The sequence below is a fragment of the Ambystoma mexicanum genome, chromosome 10, assembly GCF_040938575.1.
Source record: "Ambystoma mexicanum isolate Mex_15411 chromosome 10, UKY_AmexF1_1, whole genome shotgun sequence".
Classification (NCBI taxonomy): domain Eukaryota; kingdom Metazoa; phylum Chordata; class Amphibia; order Caudata; family Ambystomatidae; genus Ambystoma; species Ambystoma mexicanum.
The window spans coordinates 677,366,178-677,387,378 of NC_090932.1; the positions used below are offsets into that span (position 1 = coordinate 677,366,178).

The 21,201-nt window shown below is 44.1% G+C and overlaps 1 protein-coding gene across 2 annotated transcripts in view; it reads right to left on the reverse strand.

Annotated features, from left to right (window-relative positions):
- Positions 1 to 21,201, reverse strand: part of TRPC1 (transient receptor potential cation channel subfamily C member 1) — a 489,142-nt gene that overhangs the window by 197,212 nt on the left and 270,729 nt on the right. For both annotated transcript variants that reach the window (XM_069618262.1, XM_069618263.1), the window contains exon 9: positions 11,445 to 11,588. In XM_069618262.1, coding sequence (XP_069474363.1) covers positions 11,445 to 11,588 — 144 coding nt within the window. The remainder of the gene's footprint in view (positions 1 to 11,444; positions 11,589 to 21,201) is intronic.

Consider the following 21,201-nt stretch of genomic DNA (forward strand, 5'->3'; position numbering starts at 1 on the left):
ACTTGTAGTGCAGTAAATGTTTTGGGACATGCAAAAGGCCTTGCAAAACACACAACATATTTTAAATTTAATGTGGGCTTTTTTTGGGGTGAGGGGGCTTTCAAGGGGATATGTGGAATCAATCAGGCTTTAAAATGAAGGATCGCCTTGATTGGAAGAAGATTTGATTTTGGCAGCCCATGCAGCAGGAAATTGCCTTCACGTATGCGAGCTAAAACAAGGGAATGTATAATAGTTGTAAAGGAGGTAGAGTTTAAAGAAACAGCTGATTGTGTCAAAAGGAAGGATGCGGATAATGGGATGTGTGCATTTTATTCTGCAATGTAAGCATGAAAAGGAAACAATAGAACAGGAAGAGTATAGCATTTGTGGGAGGATGCCATCTTTGGGAAGAATGGAAAGACAGGGGAGAATAGTTTGGTGGGAGTCCGAGGTACTGGCCCGTCCCATAGAGAAAAGAAGAAACTAGGCTTATGGAGGGACTGAATTTGAGACTGGCTTTCGCCATCCAAACATCAATTACCCAGTGGCAAATACCTAGGTGGCAGACAGGGCTGTGAGCCATAGTTGTACTGACAGATGGCAAGCCTGCAGCCAGAAATTAAATCTTGCAGCAGCTTTATATAGAGATTAAATAACATTGGTGACCAGATAGACCCATTAGGCAACCCAGAGCACAACTGGAGGGGGAGGGCCTGGGAGTGACCAATGCAGATGCACTGAGATGTCCCCTGCTGGAGGACAGTGTTGCACTGCTTGTTTCACTGTGTATTTCACTTTAAAAATGTATATAAGACCAAAAAAGAGGCTTGGAGCGCCGGTGCCAGGTCCGGTGGAGAGTCCAGTCACTCTCCAGTCAAACAAGAGTCGGATGTGAGGAGGCGGCAGCAGAGTCCCTTTGGCATTGAGAGAGTATGGAGTCGCATAGCGGCAGATCCTTGATAAGTGGAAGAGGGACGGCGACACAGGCTACCAGCGTTACCTGCGTCGGTTACAGACACCTTATTGCCGGCAGAGAAGGGGAGCAACAGGTAGCTGGGTCTCCTGTGTGCTGTGTTGGAGCCAGAATCTGTGATAATTGATCCACCTGTACTGACTTGCTCCCAGCAGTCGTGTGTATGTTCTTTTACTGCTTCACCCCGTATGAAGCAGAAAGCGAACCGAGTGTTCCCAGTCCGCTATTGACGTACGATGTTCCATTTGAAACTCCTGCCATAATCAAAGCTGGGCAAATGGATGGCCTTTTTTCGGGTGACAATAGATGTTTGGAGGGTAACAGAGGCTTGTGTCCGGGCTGGGTCTCCGGGTGACAAAACAGCACCGAAAGTCTCCCTCTTAGAGGAGCTCACTGTGTCCACAGCAGCAGTGTGTGATCGAATGAGGGATGGGTAAGAGGAACGGGATTCCACATATGGCCATTACAAAGAATATCATAATGGCAAAGATCCAAATCCATGCTAACAAACTAACGAAAAACCTGACTTACATTCACCAAAGTCATCCCAGTCACTCCAGCCACAAATAACATTGGTGGAAATAAATCTGAATGCCAGAGAAATGACTGCAGAAATAAATGTGGATGTGAATGCTAGAGTAGTCACTTGGGTCGCCCAACGCCTCTCCAGCTCACTGCTGACAAATACATCTCATCTGAACCGGGGGGGAATAGCCTATTAAGGACCAATGCAACCCTAGGGCGTTTGCTAGGGCTGCTGCCCATGTGGAAGCTCCGGGAAGCTGTGGCCTGCAACCTGATCGAACTGCCCTTAAGGTGGGGAGTGTATCCCAAACTGGATGGCTAGATTACTTCCTTCTTTTCGAAAAAGTCGAGTATGATGAAAATCTGGCCAACTGGCTCTGGTGACTTGACTGAGGCAGAAATCTTTGAGGGAACTGGGGAGGGGACCCTGTTCAGGAAATCTCCATGATGAGCGTCGGCCAGGTCTTGGCCTGTGCCACAGCACTGACAATGGCGGGAACACTGCTTGTGTCAGAGAGCATTCAAAGCAAATGGTTCTATCGGGGGCCTCCACCAGTCTTTGCTGTGAACATCCCTATGGCATACAAGATGACTCCCACAAAGGGTGTCAAATATGGGCAGGGTGGGCCTTACAATCAACACCTTCGATATCAGCAAACAAGAGCCCTGGCCAATCAGCGTTCAACGTAGTAAAGGCCAGGGATAAAGCAATGGAGCGATCCCGGAGGAGAGACATTGCCAGAATAAAGGAAATTATTGAGCTGGTGGATGCAGGAAGATCACCACCAGGAAGAAGGAAGTCTGCCTCTTTGGGCCCCTGGAAGAGTGCCCCGGTACGGAGGAATTAAAGGGGCCGGTTGGTATTGCGGCTGTGTACGATAAGCTGGACAAAACACTTGGAGAATTGGGGCGAGATAACCCTCAAACCCTTAGTGGGGAGGATAACGACCCCACTGATGAACCAACATGTAAGGACCTGCCTATTGTGATAAAGACAAGAGAGCAGGAGGGTGGGAGACAGTCTCCAGTGTAATACAAATGCTGTAACGACGTGGGTTTTTGTGGAAGAGAACATGCTGTTTTGGACTTTAGTAGTGGAATTTCCATGGCAGTTGCCCCATTTTTTAAAATGTATAAATCAATTAATGATAATATAAAACATCAAATGACATTGCTGGCAATGCTGCACAGCAAGGTCCTCTTTATTGAGGGGTTTACTACAGCATCTGAGATTCAGAATACTGGGGCTACAAAGGATTTAATCAAGACGTGGGACCCAGAAACATGCTGTTCCCTGGAAGGCCCTATTGAGTTTGCCAGTAGGGATCAGGTCAGTAGCAAATGGTCTCCATGGTGTAACCGATTGAGTCACACTCGTAGAGGAAGCGGTCCAAATTGTGGAGGTTGCTACATCTATCCGTAATTCCTCAAAAGAGCGACAAACAATTGAAGAGCTAAGAAATCCGGAAGAAATCCCCCTGGCAGCTTTAAACAACTCAGAAAAGGTTCTAGACATCATTTCAATAGAAGAGATTGAACCAGAAGAGTCAGAAAGGCAAAGAAAGCCCAGAAATCAAAAGACCAACCTATCAGCCATATTAAACTTGGATGGTCGTGTTAGCTACCCAGATCAACTGGCTAAAACACATCAAATGGGTAAGGAAAAAAACTGGAGGAGACCTGGTGAAGTGGGGCCAGTGAATGAGACAAATAGGGCCCAGAATGAAGAAATCCAAGAAGAAGATCAGGTTGGGAACTGAGAGACCCACGATGTATCAATAATTTGGTCATCCTATTCCATGAGCTCAGAGGTGCAGGATGAAAGTCCCCGGCTACCTAATACTGTTAGACTCGGTTCTGTGGACTCGCCCATGATCGTCAATCTAGTGGACCCCGTTACCTTTGGAGTAAGAACCTTCCCAGATGATGAGGAACGTTTAACAACTGAAAAAGCTATTTTTGCACTGCAGATACCAGAGGAAATAGGCTAACCTCAGGAAGCGCAAAGCAAGCTCCCGAAACTGTTGAGTCCCTGGAGAAAGGATCTAGGGGGTAACTCTGAAGCCCCCTTTGTGGAGGGCTCGGGAAAGGTCAAAGGGAATGAAATTGTAGAACCAGCCCCGCTCTCAGTTTTGCCAGAAGGACGACGACAATGTGAAAGGTCCTTTGAAGAGAACATGTTGGCATGGAGGGAGTGGTTGAAACAGAAAAAAGAATAAAAGACTCAAAACTCCTGAAGGAAAGAACATTGATATACAAAAGACAGGCAAAAGTGTCTGCGATTGGAAAGACTGATGTTTCGGAATGAGTTCCTAAACTTAAATATAAGAAATATCCTGGCCTTGCTTAACTGTATCCCGAGCCTGCAACAAGTTCACTCTGAAGATCTGCAGGTGATTGAATTTGTTGACGAGGTCCGAATGGGCACAGTGTTTCTAAACATCCCATCAGCACTAGTGAAACACACCTTACTGGCGGCTAGCGGAATCTTCCGTATGGTGGGTTTTGATGGGACTCCAGTTCTGCGAAACCAGGAACCAATGGACAATGCACTGTGCCACCCATCAACCAAGTCTCCTGCTAAAGGGATTGGATCGGTAGAGCCCTGGCCAAATGTACACCAAGAAGAAAACTGGTGATGCTTTGCTGGCAAACACCCATTACTGTTTCCAAAATCAGGATCTGAAAGGGGTAAATATGCTGCACAGGGACTTTTCAAATGCAAGGGCAGGAACTCCGATAAAAGCCTCTACCCAGTTGTCTTTCACAAAAATCAAGATTCAGTATTCCATGGCCCTTTGCCACAATCCTCGATACTATAGCAAGCGAAGAAGGGAAGTCCCAGGCTTTGGACCTTGGCCTCTTGGAATACAAGGGGCTTCTCGCATCTTTTCAACAAAGGGGATTCAAATTTGGACAGTTTTGACCTTATCTGCTTACAAGAAAGGTGGCTTAGCAGTGTGCCTGTTCTTGACGGTTTTAATGTAATAATAAATCCAGCAAACCGTGGCCCAAAAGGAAGGCCCACAGCGGGCCTAATGGTGGCAGTCAGAAACCTCTCGGGATTAGAAGTAGAAGATACTGTGAACCCGAATCCACTTATGCAGAGCATATCCTTGCAATGGAAACCCAGAGGGACAGGAGAGGGTTCTGCAAACAATGGATGGTGGCCACTGTTCATATTAAACCTAGAATGGAACTCCAAAGTCATGAACATCAAGGAGTTTGTGGGACAAACCTTGATACTTGTGGATGAGGCTTGCATTGTGAGTGGCTCTGTGATCGTGTGTGGAGACCTGAATATTGCGCACAAAATAAACAAGACGCAATCTGAGAAAAGAGGGCTAGCTTGATCCAGATTGATGGACTCAATGGATCTCATCTTGCTTAATGGCTCTTTCTTGGGAGACACGCCTTGTATGCCAAAGTGGACAAGAGGACAACAAGCAGCTATAATTGACTATGTATTTGTACTGCGTGATCTGTTTGTGAGAGTGAAGAACTGAGGTGGCAGTGTTTACAGGTAGCGACCACAATCTATTGAAGGTGCAATGGTGGGAGGAGGAAAATTGGATGGATCTGGATGCAGAAACGGTAAATGGAGGATGCACTTAGAATGTCTAAGATGAAACAGAGGTCCCTCATGGTTGATTGCACAGGAGCAGTAAATCGGGCTGAGGGGGCTGTCTTAAGGCCGCCATTGGATTATTTGCCAATTCTACAGTCCTTTATGAGTAAAGGACCCGCTCATTGCCCTACCCTGGTAAATCATCAGCATCTGTATGATAAGATGTTGGTGGGGAAAAAGATCTAAAAAAGGCCCTTAAAAAGGTGAATCTTTTTGGCGGTGATCGAGCAACACTCGAAGGTCGTCAATTAAAAAATGCCTACAAAAACAGGCAATGATGCTTCAGCACAACGCCGAAGAGATGCTGAATACAATTTACAAAAAAAACACGGGTGACACCTGGCAGTAAATTAAATCTTGTTATGAGATACAGGATGCCCAACAGGCTAATGTGGTCTCCGAGTCGTCTTGGGTATGTCATTTTGGAAGTTTGTATGCAGCAGGGAACGACGAGGAACAAGGGGTGAGCTTACGGCCCTCACCTGTTTGGTCAATATCACAAAAGACCGATAACCTAGTAGACCTAATTAAAAAAAAGTTCATCCCGAGCTCTGGGTCCGGGTGGGCTAACAAACGTGATGCTCAAACAAGATCCAGACTTCTGGGCGAATTTCTTGCAAACTATCTTTGGAAGGATAATGCGAGATAAGGCTATTGCTCCATCACCAGTTTGAGCAGTGGTGGTCCCGATATTTAAGAGAGGCAGTAGGGACGATCCGAGAAACTATCGCCCTCTTGGACGTCTTGGGCAAAATCTATGGAAGCGGTTTGTTGAGGAGGCTGAACGAATGGACAGAGTGAGTCGTCGCCGTGATCCTTTTCAGACCGGCTTTGAATGTGGCCATGCTCTCTATTCTCAAAGGCAGGGCCATGGAGGGCAAAGGGAAGACATTTGTGGCCTTTGTGGATTTTGTCCAGGCATTTGATAGCATAAATGGATCAAGGCTGTGGGCTACAATGGAGCAGTGGGGTGTCCAGGAAATCTATTTGAGCAAACACAAGCTCTCCAATCAGGAACCTACCTGAGAGTGAGACTGTTAGGAAAGATTTCGTAATTGTAGGTAATTTTCCTTCCATGTGGCAACCCCTAAACTTTTTGCTGTTGTTTTTCACCTTGTTCTTGACTTTGCCAGAGAAGTGCAGCCTTCTGCCGCACTCCTCTGGGCTTTCGCTCCTTTCTTACGGGGAAACTGACATGCCCTTAAGACAGTCAGTACCGGGGAACGCTGTTTCCCGTAGTTTCTTTTATCATGTTGCGGCTTTCGTGCAACATGACACAAGAGGGCACTGTAAGCTAAGTTACAGCTCTCTTGGGTCTCTAGCCTTCTACAGGCCCTAGATACTCGTTTAGGATTGTATTTGATCGGTGCAAGTGATTCAGGGACGGGAATGGTGGCAGCGATCGTTTCTTTGTATTTTGAGCTCCTTTTGGCGTTCTAAGCGCGTTTTCTGCGCTTAACCCAAAATGGTGGCCTGGCTCCCAAAATGGCCAGACCATGAGGCTCCTTTGTCCTGTCCGCTGACCGTCTTGCTCCCTTCACCTTCCCCAGGTCGAGCCGACCCGGGGCCTTCCTTATTTGGGCATGTACTTTCCCGCGAAACACGGATGCTTTCGCGGGCTTCTACATGTCTTTTGTGTGCCTCCAGGGTGTGGGCTGGGATGTCTGGTCCCAATACACATCCTGGGTGCCAGAGAGTCTAGGGTGGTGTGAATGCCTGGGACCACCGTGGTCCGTGATTGGTCCACGAATGGTGTGAGTGTTAATGAGCGGATCTCCCATTGGGTCCCCTCCGTTTTGGCGCAAAGGGAACCGTGGATAAGAGGGGGCTGGAAACACCACTACCATGTCGATCTCCTGAGTTCTGACAAACGAAGGAATACAGGAGCCAAGTATCCTGCAAACAAGAGGCTGGACCGAGGAATCGCTGGTGACCCGCTGAAGGACTTCTGCTCTGCACTGCTGTCGCCTTGTGAAACCCTTTTCACCTTTGATCGAACCAGAAGGCCTGTACTGGTACTTCGACCTTTGGAATAGCGGGAACAGCTATTCTCGGCATCTTCATCATCTCCTGCCAGTAAGCCTTCGGAAGGGTCTCTGGGCCATCCAGTTGACTGACCAGCTTACACGGGAGTCTTGCTCTGTAACCGCCGCCAGGTTGTGTAGTATTTCGAGTCCTTGTCACTCTCACACGCTTCGTACACTTGGCGTTCCCAGGTCGGAAGTGAGTAGTGTACATTTGGCTCAGATACACACGGCCGCTCCATTGCCCTGCTGTGGTGACAAAACTGTGCAGGTTTCTTCGATTGGGACGTCTTTTTACTCAACACGACGACGAGGCGTTCCCTGCTCTTCTGAACCTGCCAGCTGCTGAAACTGACGCGGAGAAGCCTGGGTCTGCTTGCATCGGGGACCGGTGAGTAGTTTAGCTAGGATCTGGTCACCCTCCTGCAGGAGCCCATTGCTTTTCCCCGCTGTGTAAAACAGCACCCTTTTGCCGTACTCGCGCTCTGCTTCTGCCCACTGTGGAGGCTGCGCTTGAGTCGCGGAACTTGTTCTCCTTCATTTGTGCACTGAACTGAACTGCCTGATTTGCTTAGAAGAGACTCTCCTTTTGCCCGTTGGCACCAGCGTGTGCAGGTACTTTTGAGCACAAGGCTCCACTCTTCGCAGGGCTCGGACTTCCATCTAGTTAGGTGCCTCTGAAGGCGAACTGAGTCTAAAGCATTGTATCGCACTGCCTGTTTTCCTTCCCTTGCAGGTGGACTACACATTTCGTGCATATAACGCTTGCGACTGTCGTATTTGTATATATATTGTGTTGATATGGTATGTGTTGGCTTAATATTGTGATACTGTGATTTTCTCGCTACGGTCATTGTTTTAAAGGCCTTAAAATAAATGTGTATATATTTTTAATATAACAACTAGTTTGTAAGTGATCTTGCTTTGTGTGCTCATTGGGGGCTTTCAGTGACCCTCACCCCTCTTGAGACCTAGTCTTGACCGCCGCGATCGCTACCTTGATTGGTCTGGCTCGTCCAGAGGTTACCCTGTTCCAAGTAATTAGGTTGGCCTTCTGAACTTCTGCGCCACCAGGACAGAGTTCAGAAATCCATCTTAACAGAGACTGAACAACGCGGGCCTACAAACTGATGAAATCCAATCCCTGAGAGGCCTAAAATAGGGGTGTGCCCTGGCACCTGCAGTGTACAACCTTTACATCTCAGATTTGTCACAGACTTTGGGAAAAGCGGAAAAGCAATTGCTCTTCCTCCCAAATTTAAATGGCATACCACCAGTAGGTCACATTCTGTAGGCTGACGATCTGGTACTTATGGACCAGACGCCAATAGGACTTCAGCGTGTGTTGGCAAAGCAGGAAGAGTACGCAAAAGAAAATGAGCAGGATGTTACCAGTGCCAAAACAAAAATATTGGTTTTGGATAAGCCCCAATCTGAACCCAGAAGGCTTGATAATATATTGGCGACGATAGATTAGAGGAAGTGGAATCATTCAAGTACCTGGGTGCTTACATTGGCAGCACAAGCTGAGATCCTAAATAAAAGATAATGCAGGTTTACGATGATACCTTTAATAGTTGTTTACAAACTAAAGGTGACAGCAGTTCTCTGATGCTTTGTTTTTTATTCCAGAAACAATTTGGCCTTTGATTGTAGGCCTGTTCTGGAAAAAGGTTCTGGGCCTTCCAAAGTCCACACTGATGCAGGTGATCAGGCAAGAATTGGGGCTGACCTCATTAAGGGGTATAGTCGAGTGGAAGGTTCTCTCACTGATCAGGAAATGTGTTTTGGAGAATCCCCCTAAAATACTTAAACTGATAAGAGATGAAATGACATTGGGGGGACTAAGGTTTTGCAGAAATGTGAACTTTATTTTGGGAAGCTACTGGGAAAAGCTTTGTATACTGTAGAAGACTTGAGGAAAAATTCAACAAATGTTAAAAGAAACTTGTGGAGGGCGGATTGGATTGAGACCTTGGAGGAAGCTAGTGGCTACAAGCTGGTTTACAACCTAAAGCTTGAGCCAAGGGCCGCCGACACGCTCCCAAAATAACTCGCAAAATTTCTGAGTAGCTCCCACAGATCCAGTTTCATTAAGCTGAGACTTAACCTCTCTCCATGTGGGGAGGTTTCTGCCAGAAGGTCAGGTAAAGACCGGCAATTAGCAAATTGTCGGATTTGTAAGAATGAGGGAACTGTGGAATCTATCGACCAGTTAGTGCTGTTTTGCCAATGTTTTACAGATCTAGGAACAAGTCTGCTTGGAGGTTTCCTAAGTAGGGTGGGGACCTTACCACTGGAAGAATGGTGGAGAATGTCGCTGAGTGGGGAATGTTTGCCTTGGTGCACCTAGTAGAGAAGATATTTGAGACACTGTAGGGTCCCGTTGGGGAGAAAGTATTAACAGCAGTGGTTTTAGCTTATGTATAAGTGAATTAGGAATCACTTAGATGGTCCTATGTTCTGATTGAGTTTTAGTGAAGAATTGTACTGAAGAATTATGAAGATTCACAATGATGAGTTTAATGTTGTTTGTATTGTATGTCTCTTTTGTACATTTTTTATTTTTTGGTGTTTTTGCAAAAAGGTTTTTTGGCCAAGCTAATATGATGCAATAAAAATAAAACAAATAAAAACTTAAGTATCACACCCTAAATTCCTCTTAATTCTGAAAAGATTAAAAGTATCAAACTGCGCTGAGATATCAAACAGAACTAACAGGCAGGTGCCTACATTATAAGTTGCCTACAGGCGCTCATCTATCACAACATGGCAAGCAGCTGTATTGTTGCTAGAACAAGGCAGCCCCAAGTAGATTGTGCATGTCAATATGATTTAGAAGTTGTCGGGCAAGGACACTTTCAATGATTTTTGCCAAGAAGGGTAAACTAGTAATATATTTGCAATGACTCAGTTCAGAACTGTTAAGAGACTTTGTCAATCAAATCCATGTTTCAAGGCAGAGGGAAAGGAACCTTGTGAAAGAGATGCATTTAAAATGTTATAAAAAGGAAAGAGATTTTATGATTTTAGCTGGGATGGCATCATCAGCATAGAAGTTGGTTATAAAGAACTCCAGAGGAGGTCAAACTCAAGACAGGTCAAAGGAGAAAGACTAATCTATAAAGGTAAAGACTGAGGAATAACCCAAGGAGCATCACAAGAGGAGGAACCTTTGTTATTAACAAAGAAAATATATCAATGTAATTGCATGGTTCTGTGCATTAATTATTTGATCACGTCTAGGTGTGATCGTTTTTTACAGCTTGAAAAAGGGATAAGGATTATTGTTTTTTCAGATTGATCCGTATGAAAGTTCTGAGTGAAATACTGGCATTTTTCAGAGTCTGAAGGTTACAGGTCCGGATGTTTCTGGCCAAGATTTTCCAATTTACAAATTCAAGGTATTTGGCATTTAAGGATTGTATATACTATGGCGCAGATTTAGAGGAAACTAGAAATGTAAAATTAACTGGCACAATTCTATCAACAGGAAGCCCAGTGGCTTGTGAGTATTCCTCAAAAACCACATTGACAGGCAGATCATTCTGCATGGCTGGGTACAGAGCCCCCGAAGTGTACTGTAAGGCCGAGCTGCAATTAGCGGAAGTTTAGACAGTAGAGAGAGAAGGCATGTTGGAAATATTGAAACCTCCTAAAAATACTTTGAAAATGATGTAGAAGAGAGTTAGAAGCAAAGTTAGTTAATTCTCCAAATTTGGAACAGTGCCTCATGGGCTAATAAGTGAAAGGTATGTAGAATGGAAACATATTTACAGAGTAAAAAGACATACCTTCAAATAGGCTAGGAGGTGCTTAAATCAAGCATGTGCATTTTAGAGTACTGTAATAAATAAATGGAAACCCCATCAGCTTTCTTTATAGACCAAAAGAGATGTCTAATGCAAGAATGATCAGATAGGCATATATCAAAAGAGAACACACAAATGGCATCAAACCATGCTTCATTCTGAAATCCCACCACTTTCTAATCTGCACAAAATGCATACTTCGAGGTGTACATGCTCTCTATTATTATGACACTCATGCATTCTGTACTTACAGAACTATTGTTGAACTATTTTGCATTTATTTACACAATGTGGTAAACTTGTTCAAAGGTATCACTGTATCCAGTATTATGCTTTCAGCCAGAATGTAGAACAGAGGTTTACTTCATATATATTTAGACCAAAATAACTCTATTCAATGATGCACGATGTCCAATCCAGAAGGGCATCTAGTAGTAATCAATTCTTTACATAAATGTAGACATTTTCATATTTCCATACAAAAAGCATGAATTATTTACCTGCAAAGGCCCCAAGATCGAGCTGGTTGTGTACATGAAGAAGAGACGAAGGTAACTGAGAACGTTACCAAAGGCAAAGAGGCCTTCTGCCACCAGGGTCGGGTGGAACGCATCCCAGTCCTTCCTTTCCGCAATGGAGTGAAACTGTCAGAAGAGGTCAAAGTAAACAGTTAAGTATTGTCATCACTCAAAGACAAAGAAGAACTGCAATGCACTACAGTCTCCATTCTAGATGGCTTTAACATTAGGTTAAGTGAAAGGAGAAACTCACAGACAGCAGTCAGATCTGCCACTCTGCAGTTGACAGTTATTAGAGAGAGAAGCATAATTTTCTTTGAAGGTCTACAGAAATTAGTCTTAGATATCTTTGAGGAACACCAGGTCTTGAGGCACTTTTGAAGTAGAACCATACTATTTAGTTGACATGCAAAGAATTGTAAATCAATGTCTTAACAGTCTCAGGTCAACAATTAAGATCCTGGGTAGAATTGCATTCTCTCGGGGAACATGGCCAAAAGTTGCTCATGTCTTTTCTGGCTGAGAATAGGCAGTGCATTGCGAAAGGGATTTTCCAAGATCACATGGGAAGGAAAGGTTGATAAGGCAGTCAAACTCACAAATGGCAGGATGTAGAACTCTCAGCCAATAGACTTCCGCCTCACACAACCTCTCCACAGTGAACAAATTAACACAATGAAAACCACATTCCATCACAGCAACGGGCCATCAGCTGATTTGGTCTATAGCAGTGTGATGATTTGATAAGCCAAGTAAACCACAAGAACATTAAACCCATAATTTCCCATTTAGTATTTTAAGGAGGCAAGATTGAGGATTAGCATGCAGCTTGATGGGTCTGACAAACCATAAAGAAATCGTTGGTGAAAACATTTGTTTAAATAGTTCTAATTATATTTAGCTATAACGTGTACACTTCAAAGACCGGCACAAATCGAGATGGGCAAATATTTCACTCACTTGGTCATAGTAAACAAGAAACAGGATGGAGATGGCTCTTCTTGAAGGAAAAAAAACATGTTTTACTTTCCTTCTTGAATTCAAGGACATTCACAGGCTAACCTCCGCCCCCACTGCACAATCTTGCCCACTAAGACTCCTGCTACTCATCACCCTCGCTCTCCCAGAGTAAGCCCTGTGTTATCTCTCAGTTTATTAACCACCATGAAGGTCGCTTCTGTTCCTTGATCTTTATTGCTCTCAACCAGAGGAACTCCCAAGCTCCTGACAAAGACTATCACTATGGCTCAAGCCTTCAAGACAGCTTTAAGAAAATATCACCTCTCTGGAGGGAGCACCCGAGTAATACCGTGACATGATGCTTCTGCATTATTCCTCCCTACCTGTGTATTACTGTATATACATGTAAACATTGAAATTGTACTATAATGTCGGCCCATGAGGTTCAAATTCAAACCTCCCGATGTTTCCACTGCACCACCATGTGGTTTATTTGTTAGCTTATCCTTGTGTTATCATTGAATTGAGGGTAGTGTACAAGCTTAAACATGTTATAATTGTTCTATCTTTACATGTTTTATTTTGATATTAGCAATGAATGTCAGTGTAAATAAGTGTGAACGATTCATTAATATATTGTTGTAACTATGCTGATGATGATGGGAAGAGGGACTGCAACTTAGAAGTCCGCCAGTTTCAACCGATTTGAGTTACTGAAAAAGCACTTTCGCACTTCCTGGTTTGTCAATTGGATTGTGCCTGCCTCACTAAAGGGATTGAAACAGCTGGAAGCCCTTCCAAAAACAAACCTCAAACCAAACACTGGTGCTTTTCATTGAAGCCACACCAGAGATTGAAATGTTAACCTTAAGTGTACCGCCAGATACCCTTAAGGACCACTCCTCCCTCAAATGAATCTGTTTTTTTAATGCACCAAAAGAGGCAGAGCCCCTTGTGAAAAAAAAAACAAAAATAGTTAAAATGGTCACAAAGAGTAATGAAAAAAACACACCTAAAAGAATGGAGCAGACAGCAGATCCCCAATCGCTTGGCAGAACAACAGGAAATGGTGATTGGGACTAGGGGGAATTTTTTTATAGAGCGGAACAGGAGTAACCGGGTACATGATGGGGGTTCGGGTACTGGGGTTCAAGCTCTTTTATATTGATGGCTTAATGCAGCATCTTTAGAGCAGTGTTCTGGTCGGCCCTGCTACAGGAGCCAGCCTTCCCAAAAAGTTGGGACACAGGGTGAGCCTTTGTGGTACTAAGAGTAAGGAATGGCATACAGGGAATCTCCAGAGTTATTTAAAGAGATTGTGCAGAGAAGCTTGCACCACTTGGGAGACAACTCTTCGGTCAGAGTCTAGTCAATAGCGCCTCGAGAGAATCATAGAATGATCTCCTTATAACCGTTGTGCAAATGTCTCAACCACATTACACAATACTGTAAAGTTAGCTGCCGTCGCTGATTGCAGAATGTGCTCTAGGTCTGTCCAGAAGAGGCCCAACTGCCTTCCGGCAATAGTGAATGTTGAATGACCAAATACATCTAAAGAAATTGATGGTTTGGAAGCTGTGAGGCCAGTATTAATAGGGCCATCATTCACAAGAAATTGCTCCGACTTTGCAATGCCTTTTATTCAGGCTTGGTAAAACCAAACAGCCCTCTTAGCTAGGCTGTGGATGGACTGCTCTTCTGGACCACAAGGATTGGGAGAAGGAAGGTGGGAAAATGGTAGGAGTAACATGAGCTGAAACACAATATATGGCTTGTAGGAATTCAATCCCTGCACTGCATTTACCCTCCTCACTAAAATAATACTGACCAGGACATAGCTTCAGTGATGGATGCAGTAAATCTACTGTATGGGGAGGGAAAACTGGTCTCCAGAAAAAAGGGGTTGATGAAGATTCCTCCTACTTCCTGTGGCAGCTGACGGGTGAATACGTATCGAGGTGTAGTGAGGCACAGACCTGACTAGTTGTAAAAGTAGCTTCATACCATGTCTTCCTAGTTAGTGTGCTGGTCAATATTTCTCATCACAGACTAGAAGCCACATCTTCTGCATTTCAAGGCATATGAAGACCTTGCGGAGGGCCATTTGACTTCATCAGGTATGTCTATGCAATGTTGCAGAATCTGTTTACAGTGAATCAGCCAGGCTGTTCAGTTTGGTGATGGTAGACTTTGGTGTTGTTTGCCACTTCGCTTCCAGTGGATACTTGTCTGCATTCAGTTTCTTGTACGGAGTGATCAACAGATCAAAATGTTCTGTAAGCCAACACTATCAGAATCATGGATTCCTTCAATTTAATTATTTTATTAATTTTGTGAGTTTCAGTAAAAATTACTTCTCACCCAAAATATAAAATACAAAAAAGCAATTTCAGCGATAAAAATCAATACAATAAAAATCCAGAATATATTATGATGTATCAAAATATACAACAGCTGAGACTACCAGTCTCAATTGTTTATAAAACACAATCAAACATAGTTAATTAGAAGAAGTCATTAATAATTCCAATGCTATTTCCAACAAATTCATAATAGCAATTATCAGAGAGGTAGCACTGCCAAGCATAAATCTACCCCAGAATGCAGAGGTTTCCAAGGTTTGGATGGTACGGACATAATTGTGGATTCCTTCCTTTAATTATACTATGGTCTGATATATTATAGGTAACTGGGAAAAGGGATACAGAAACGTTCTGGCCAATGCAACTAAAGAGCATTCCACAGAATGCTGGGTGTTACGGAAACCTCAATGAAAGGTTTAGGTATTTTAAATTTTGAGCTGTGTTGAAGAGATGCACGTTTGGCTGCCCACATTCTGCTCTCGCGTTTTGTTCAGGTGGAAGGTAGCCCGATCCCAACTGAATGCCCCTTGCTAGGGTCCATTGCAATATCTGTTGAGCATCCCATAAAAGGGGCTTCAATTGGAGTCCCTCATGCTTCTTAGCACAATACACATGTGGTATTGTCTGTTTGCACCATGAAGGTGGAAGGGCATATCCTTACCAAACACTGTGGCGTACGCATGTATCTCTTTATATCCGCCGATCCTTAGGCATACTTATGATGTGGTCTCCCATCATGGAGTCCTTCAGTAGGGGAGGACTGAGAGCATCTGTGATTTATGGGTAAGAAAGTTTACACAATTGCCACATATAGTTGCTGACCACTCTTTTCTCTTTGCTGGGATCTTTGCGTCAGATGTTCTGAAACAGACAGTGGCTTTGAGCGAGTCAACCCTGTGTTTGTGAAATCAACGGGACTCACCCCGTTCTAAATAAGTCTTCAAAGTACTTAATTTTGTCCAAGCAGACTGAGGGCTTGGAGATCTTTATCCTACTCATTTGAGGCCGCTCGAAAAAAAAGCAGCCTTGGCGAGGCCTCCAACTGGCAGGATTGTGCTGCCATCAGGGTTTTTTACCCAGGAATATACCTCTGCCCATGCCCCCTACCACGCAGTCATCCCCATGCCCCGCCCCTGAAACATGCATGGGCCCCTGCTCACCGCGATCCAAAATTCCACTAAGGCCCCCCCTGCTACTCCAGCTCCGAAACATGCACGGGCCCCTGCTCACCGCGATCCAAAATTCCACTAAGGCCCCCCTGGTACCCAGGCTCCCTCATACACTTACCTGGTATGCAGTATTTTTAAAGGATAGTTCCGGGACTTTTTTTTTTATTGTCCCTACGGTTCGGCCATGTGTTTTTAAGCATAAATCGGTAGATCGTAGAAAACTTTCCTATGGACCTTACCTGACTTTTCGTCCATTAACGCACTCGAAATCAGCCGCCATTTTCTGATAATCCTATCATTTCCCCCCATCGCCCTGGCTCACCTGCTTTTGCGGCACTAAATGAAATCCCCCGCCCCTGAAACAGACTTTATCAAAACATTCATATTCCCCGCCTCTATCCGTGACGTGACTGTGCTGCGTAGGCAAACGCGCCCAGGCGTCTTCTACGCGACTCCACACAGAACCCGGAAACCAACACAGATTAGCTCACAACACAGCGCGCCACAATTCGGAATATGAAACTGTACTTTTAAATCAAACCGCAAGATTGTAAATTTGGTAAAGTACATTTATTTGACATCAAATGTTTCGAGAATATTCAGCGATTTGCATTTTTCTTTGCTCTCGATCCAAAATAGTTCGTCTTGAGGCAAGCGATGTTCGTGTGCAGTACACAGGGTGTTGGTTTACGATAAAATAAGCGCATCGGTCGCACTGATAATCGCATGGCTGTTCCAACAACGAGGCACTAGGCCACCACAACGGTCTGTATGTTGCATCTAGCCGTTAGTACCGCGTAAGGGCATACTTGTACTTGGCGATCGTCCCATAAAATGGTCAGGGTGGTAACGTTGTTCACGCGGAGAAGCAACTGGCGGTTATAAAAGCCATCCGCCGGTGTCTGGTACTCGTGACACATACAATAATGAGTGATGTACCTGTTTTAAAAACATAAAAAATGAAATTAGTCTCACCATCAGATCTTTATTAAAATTATTCATTTTATATATTAGGTCGGGAAATTATTTCATAGCTAGGACAGTGCAACTGGGTATTATACGTCAATGGGGGGGCTGTAGGGTACTGAGACAGTCCCCCAGTGCAGGGGTTGACAGGGAGGCAGTGCAGGTGGAGAGTGGAAGGGCCCAGGACCGAGGTCGCAGACAGTGGACCAGTTGTAGCAGGGGAGAGGGAGAGAGAAAGCAGAAGCAAAGAGGAAGGTTTTCAGGTGCTTCCGTAAAAGGAGATGGTTCTCCTCAAGATAGTGCGCGGTACAAAACAATATGCCACATAGAACGAACAAGTACAACTTAACCCGTCTTTAAAGCTACTGTATAGTAATTAAATTGCGGTATAAACTCATCTAAAGAGTTACTTACATTATATTTGCATTTTCCATTGTGTCTGTGCGTAGCGCAGCCCCGAAATACCACTCCTTCTATGCCGACGTTATTTCTTCTAATGAACGAACATTAAATGGCTATCGTTTCAGAAATTTTATTCATTATCGTTTCTTACGTTATTGCACCACACCCCCAAAAAGAAGTCTTTCGGGATGGTCCCGGCCTGTCAAGGTCAAATAACAATAGAACCTTATACTGAGTCGTGGGCCATTCCGGCACCCGAGCAAAAATTCAAAGCAGCTGACCTTCACTTTGAACGAGCACACATTCCTAGTTAGCTACATTCAGTGTAAGGCCATCTCACAGGACTTGAAATTTACACTCCATCTTTGCATTTTGTCTTTGTGCTTTGCAGCCCCAGAGAACCATAAATACGGAGACATTCTATATTTTTTGAAAAATGATTTATATTACTGTTTGGTTTAATTTAATGCGCAAATGAACAAGGTTGGATAGACACATTGCATGTACACTGAGCAATCACTTTTATTTACACAATACATAGCTACACATATTCAATGGGCCTGCGACATGAGGAGACTCCAGAGCAAAGTCACAGGTGACACCCGGGTGGTTCGCACTACTGCACGGTGAAGGGAGGGGCAAGGGTGGAGAGACACATTGCATGTACACTGAGCAATCACTTTTATTTACACATTACATAGATACACATATTCAATGGGCCTGCAACATGAGGAGACTCGAGAGAACAGACAATCAAATTAAAATCATTTAAACCGTGATGTGTATTTCTCAATGAGCTCTGCTTTAGGTGGACATGGAACAGAGGCAATGTTGGGTGGCAATGCAGTTGTCCCCTGCACAGGTTCGTTCACAACTCCATGTATGTGCCTATCTAGGACATCAACAATAAGTCTCTCAATAAACTCATATTGCATATCCTCAAACACTGGTTTGATCACCCATTGTTTACTTCTTTTAGTGAAGGCCTTATTGTAGCGAAGCGCCCCTAAAGTTCCGGTCGTCCTACTTTGTTGACGGCCAACATTATGGTTATGTGCCAAGACCGCTAGAAGAGTCCGATTTATCATGCCCTCCATGCCAAAATGCAATCGTTTTGGCCTGTACTTTAGGCACATATTGTGGAACACCTCCAAATCTCCTGTGTGGCAGAATTCCGTGAGTCCCCTCAAATCTCTTGTTATAGTTTTATCAAATACAATCTTTTCAATGGCTTTGTGAGTGGGTGATGAAGGAATCAACCACTTCTTCTTCCGTGCCTCCTCTGTGGACAAATGGCCATGTTCACAATTGTGGAAATGTTGGTTTGTGGTCCAGCGGTGAACGTTGCTACAGTGTAGCATTACTGACCGCCATTTTTCCAGTAGAATTTCCAACGACCCTCCACATGTTTTTGAGCTCCACCAAAGATGGTTGCTGATTGACTTGGACCACTGTGAAATACCTTGTATATCTTTTTTTTTACCTGCAGCCGACATTTTTTTATTGATTGTTTTTGCAAGATGCCAAACGTCAAATTGGTGATTTATATTTTTGTACTCTTCTCTCATTGTCTTGGCAATTGAAACGTGTCTGTCCGTGGCTATCAGGTCGATCACCATTCCCCGCGATTGTAGTTCTTGCAATGATGCTACAAAGCCAACTTTCTCCATGGCCACTGAGGATGTGCTTTGTGACACCTGCACGACCACCGAACTCACAATTTTCTTACTTTCCATGTCCTGAAAGTGGTAGGTGCAGTACTTGGCTGAAAATCCTGGGCTGTCGCACTGTCCATCACCGGCTAGCCTGAACCGTTTGCCCGCGAATGTACTATCAATAGACATTTTTTCCATTCTCCAAGCTTCGCTAATGGCTGGAAATAGATAATCGGTTTGGTATTTGTAGAACTGAGTTTTCGCAATGAAATGGATTCCCACAAACTGAAAGAAAGACTCTAACTTTTTAAAACTTGAACCACTAAAAAGTGCAGCCGCTGCACAAAGTAGATTGCCTGCTGGCAGTTGCCCCAGCATGGGTTGTGCAGACCATGAGAAAGGATGATATTTTGTACAGGTGGCATGTATTTTAAGGTTAGTGCCTCGAATTGCACGAGTCACATTAATCAATGGCTCCCCACATACTTCCCCACCAACCGAATGCCCACATTTCATCCGAATAATAATATCAATCAAACAACTATCGAATACAATGAATTTGGCCTCTTTCCTTATACTGTCACTCTGCATCCCAGCTGGTTCGGCCTGTAACGTTGAGGACATGTCACTCACATGAAAGGTAGAATCTCTGATATCGTCTTCCGCTATGTTCAGTGATATTGATGGTGTTTCATTGTCGTCCACTTCATTCTCTTCCATTGCAACATCTGTTCCTTCTCCGGCGATGGGTGAATAAAACAATTTCTTCAACTTTCTCGCGGTCTTAGTTTTAGCGGGTGTGGATTCTGTGAATTGATCTCCGACTGCATCCGAACTACCAGGAGGACATTCACTATCAATGGCTGGATGTGGTATAGCTCCGTTGTCAATCACTTCATATTCTTCCCATTGGCACGATGCATCTCCGGTCTCAAGTCCCTGCCAAAAGGTTTGACAAGCAACATCTCTCGTTCGCTTCACTGTCTGTGTAGATCTAGTTCGTACACCCACTCGCAACTAGAGGACAGATTGGAAAAGGGATGTTCAGTTTAAACACAACTTAAAGTATTGAACTATTAACAGTGAAAAACAACATAATATAGTGACCAGGACACTAACCTTCTTTTGCTTTCTTTTCTTTGAAACTTTCTTGCCTCGAACTTCAACATCGGGACGCTGTTGCTCCGACTCGTGTGTGCATGTCTCCACTTCCTCTTGCGCTGCAACGACTATATTTTCATGATAAGCACATCCATCACGCACTGACGCTCCATCGACTCCCTGAAACATAGAACTTTCATTAGTATGTATAATAATATTGAAAACACAAAATGTACTTGGGGACCAATACCCACGTACATCTCAATAGCAAAACACGAATGAACGCTTTGTGTAGAACATTCAAACGACAATTATTCACGCATTGTTGATCTAGTTAGATGGAACTGTCAAGATCCATACCTCGGGCTCCTCATAGACTTCCATTGATGATATTATTGAAGATGATGCTTCAGTAACTCCCTGAAACACAGTAATTGCATTAGTATGGTTTTCTATTTTGTTAAAAAGAACATACACTTTGTGCAGGCGTCAACGGCTCATCTAAATAGACCTGCACAAATGATCAGTTAAATAATGGATATCTAAATATGATTTGATTTGCTCGATCGTTGGAAGTGTCACCACCCAGAGATCTGCATCAACTACTAGGGGTGATGTTCTTGTAGAAGAAGCTCCGTCATCTCCCTGAAACATAGTACTTGCGTTAATAAAGAAGGAAGTATAGCGGATGTAATCACGTCATATGATTTCGCTTGATCGAATTGTCAGTATCCATACCTCGAAATGCATAAGAACATCAAGGGACGATGTAACTGCGGTGCACACTTCTGCAAGCTGTTGCGCCGACCCGTAACTGCATGCTCCCCCTTCTTCTTGGACTAATGCTCCATCGACTCCCTGAAACATAGGACTTTCATCAGTAATGAACACAATATTGAAAAAAGAAGACACATAGGAGGGCGACGACAGAAGGACATATCAATGGCTAAAAACGAAAGAAACATTGTGTGTAACAATCACGCTACAAGAATGCAAGATCTGATGATCTCCATCGATGGAACTGTCTGGAAACGTACCTCGAGCATCTGAGTGACATCAACGGTTGTCGTCAATGCGTTGGACTCCTCAGCATCTCCCTGAAGACAGTACTTGCATTATTTTG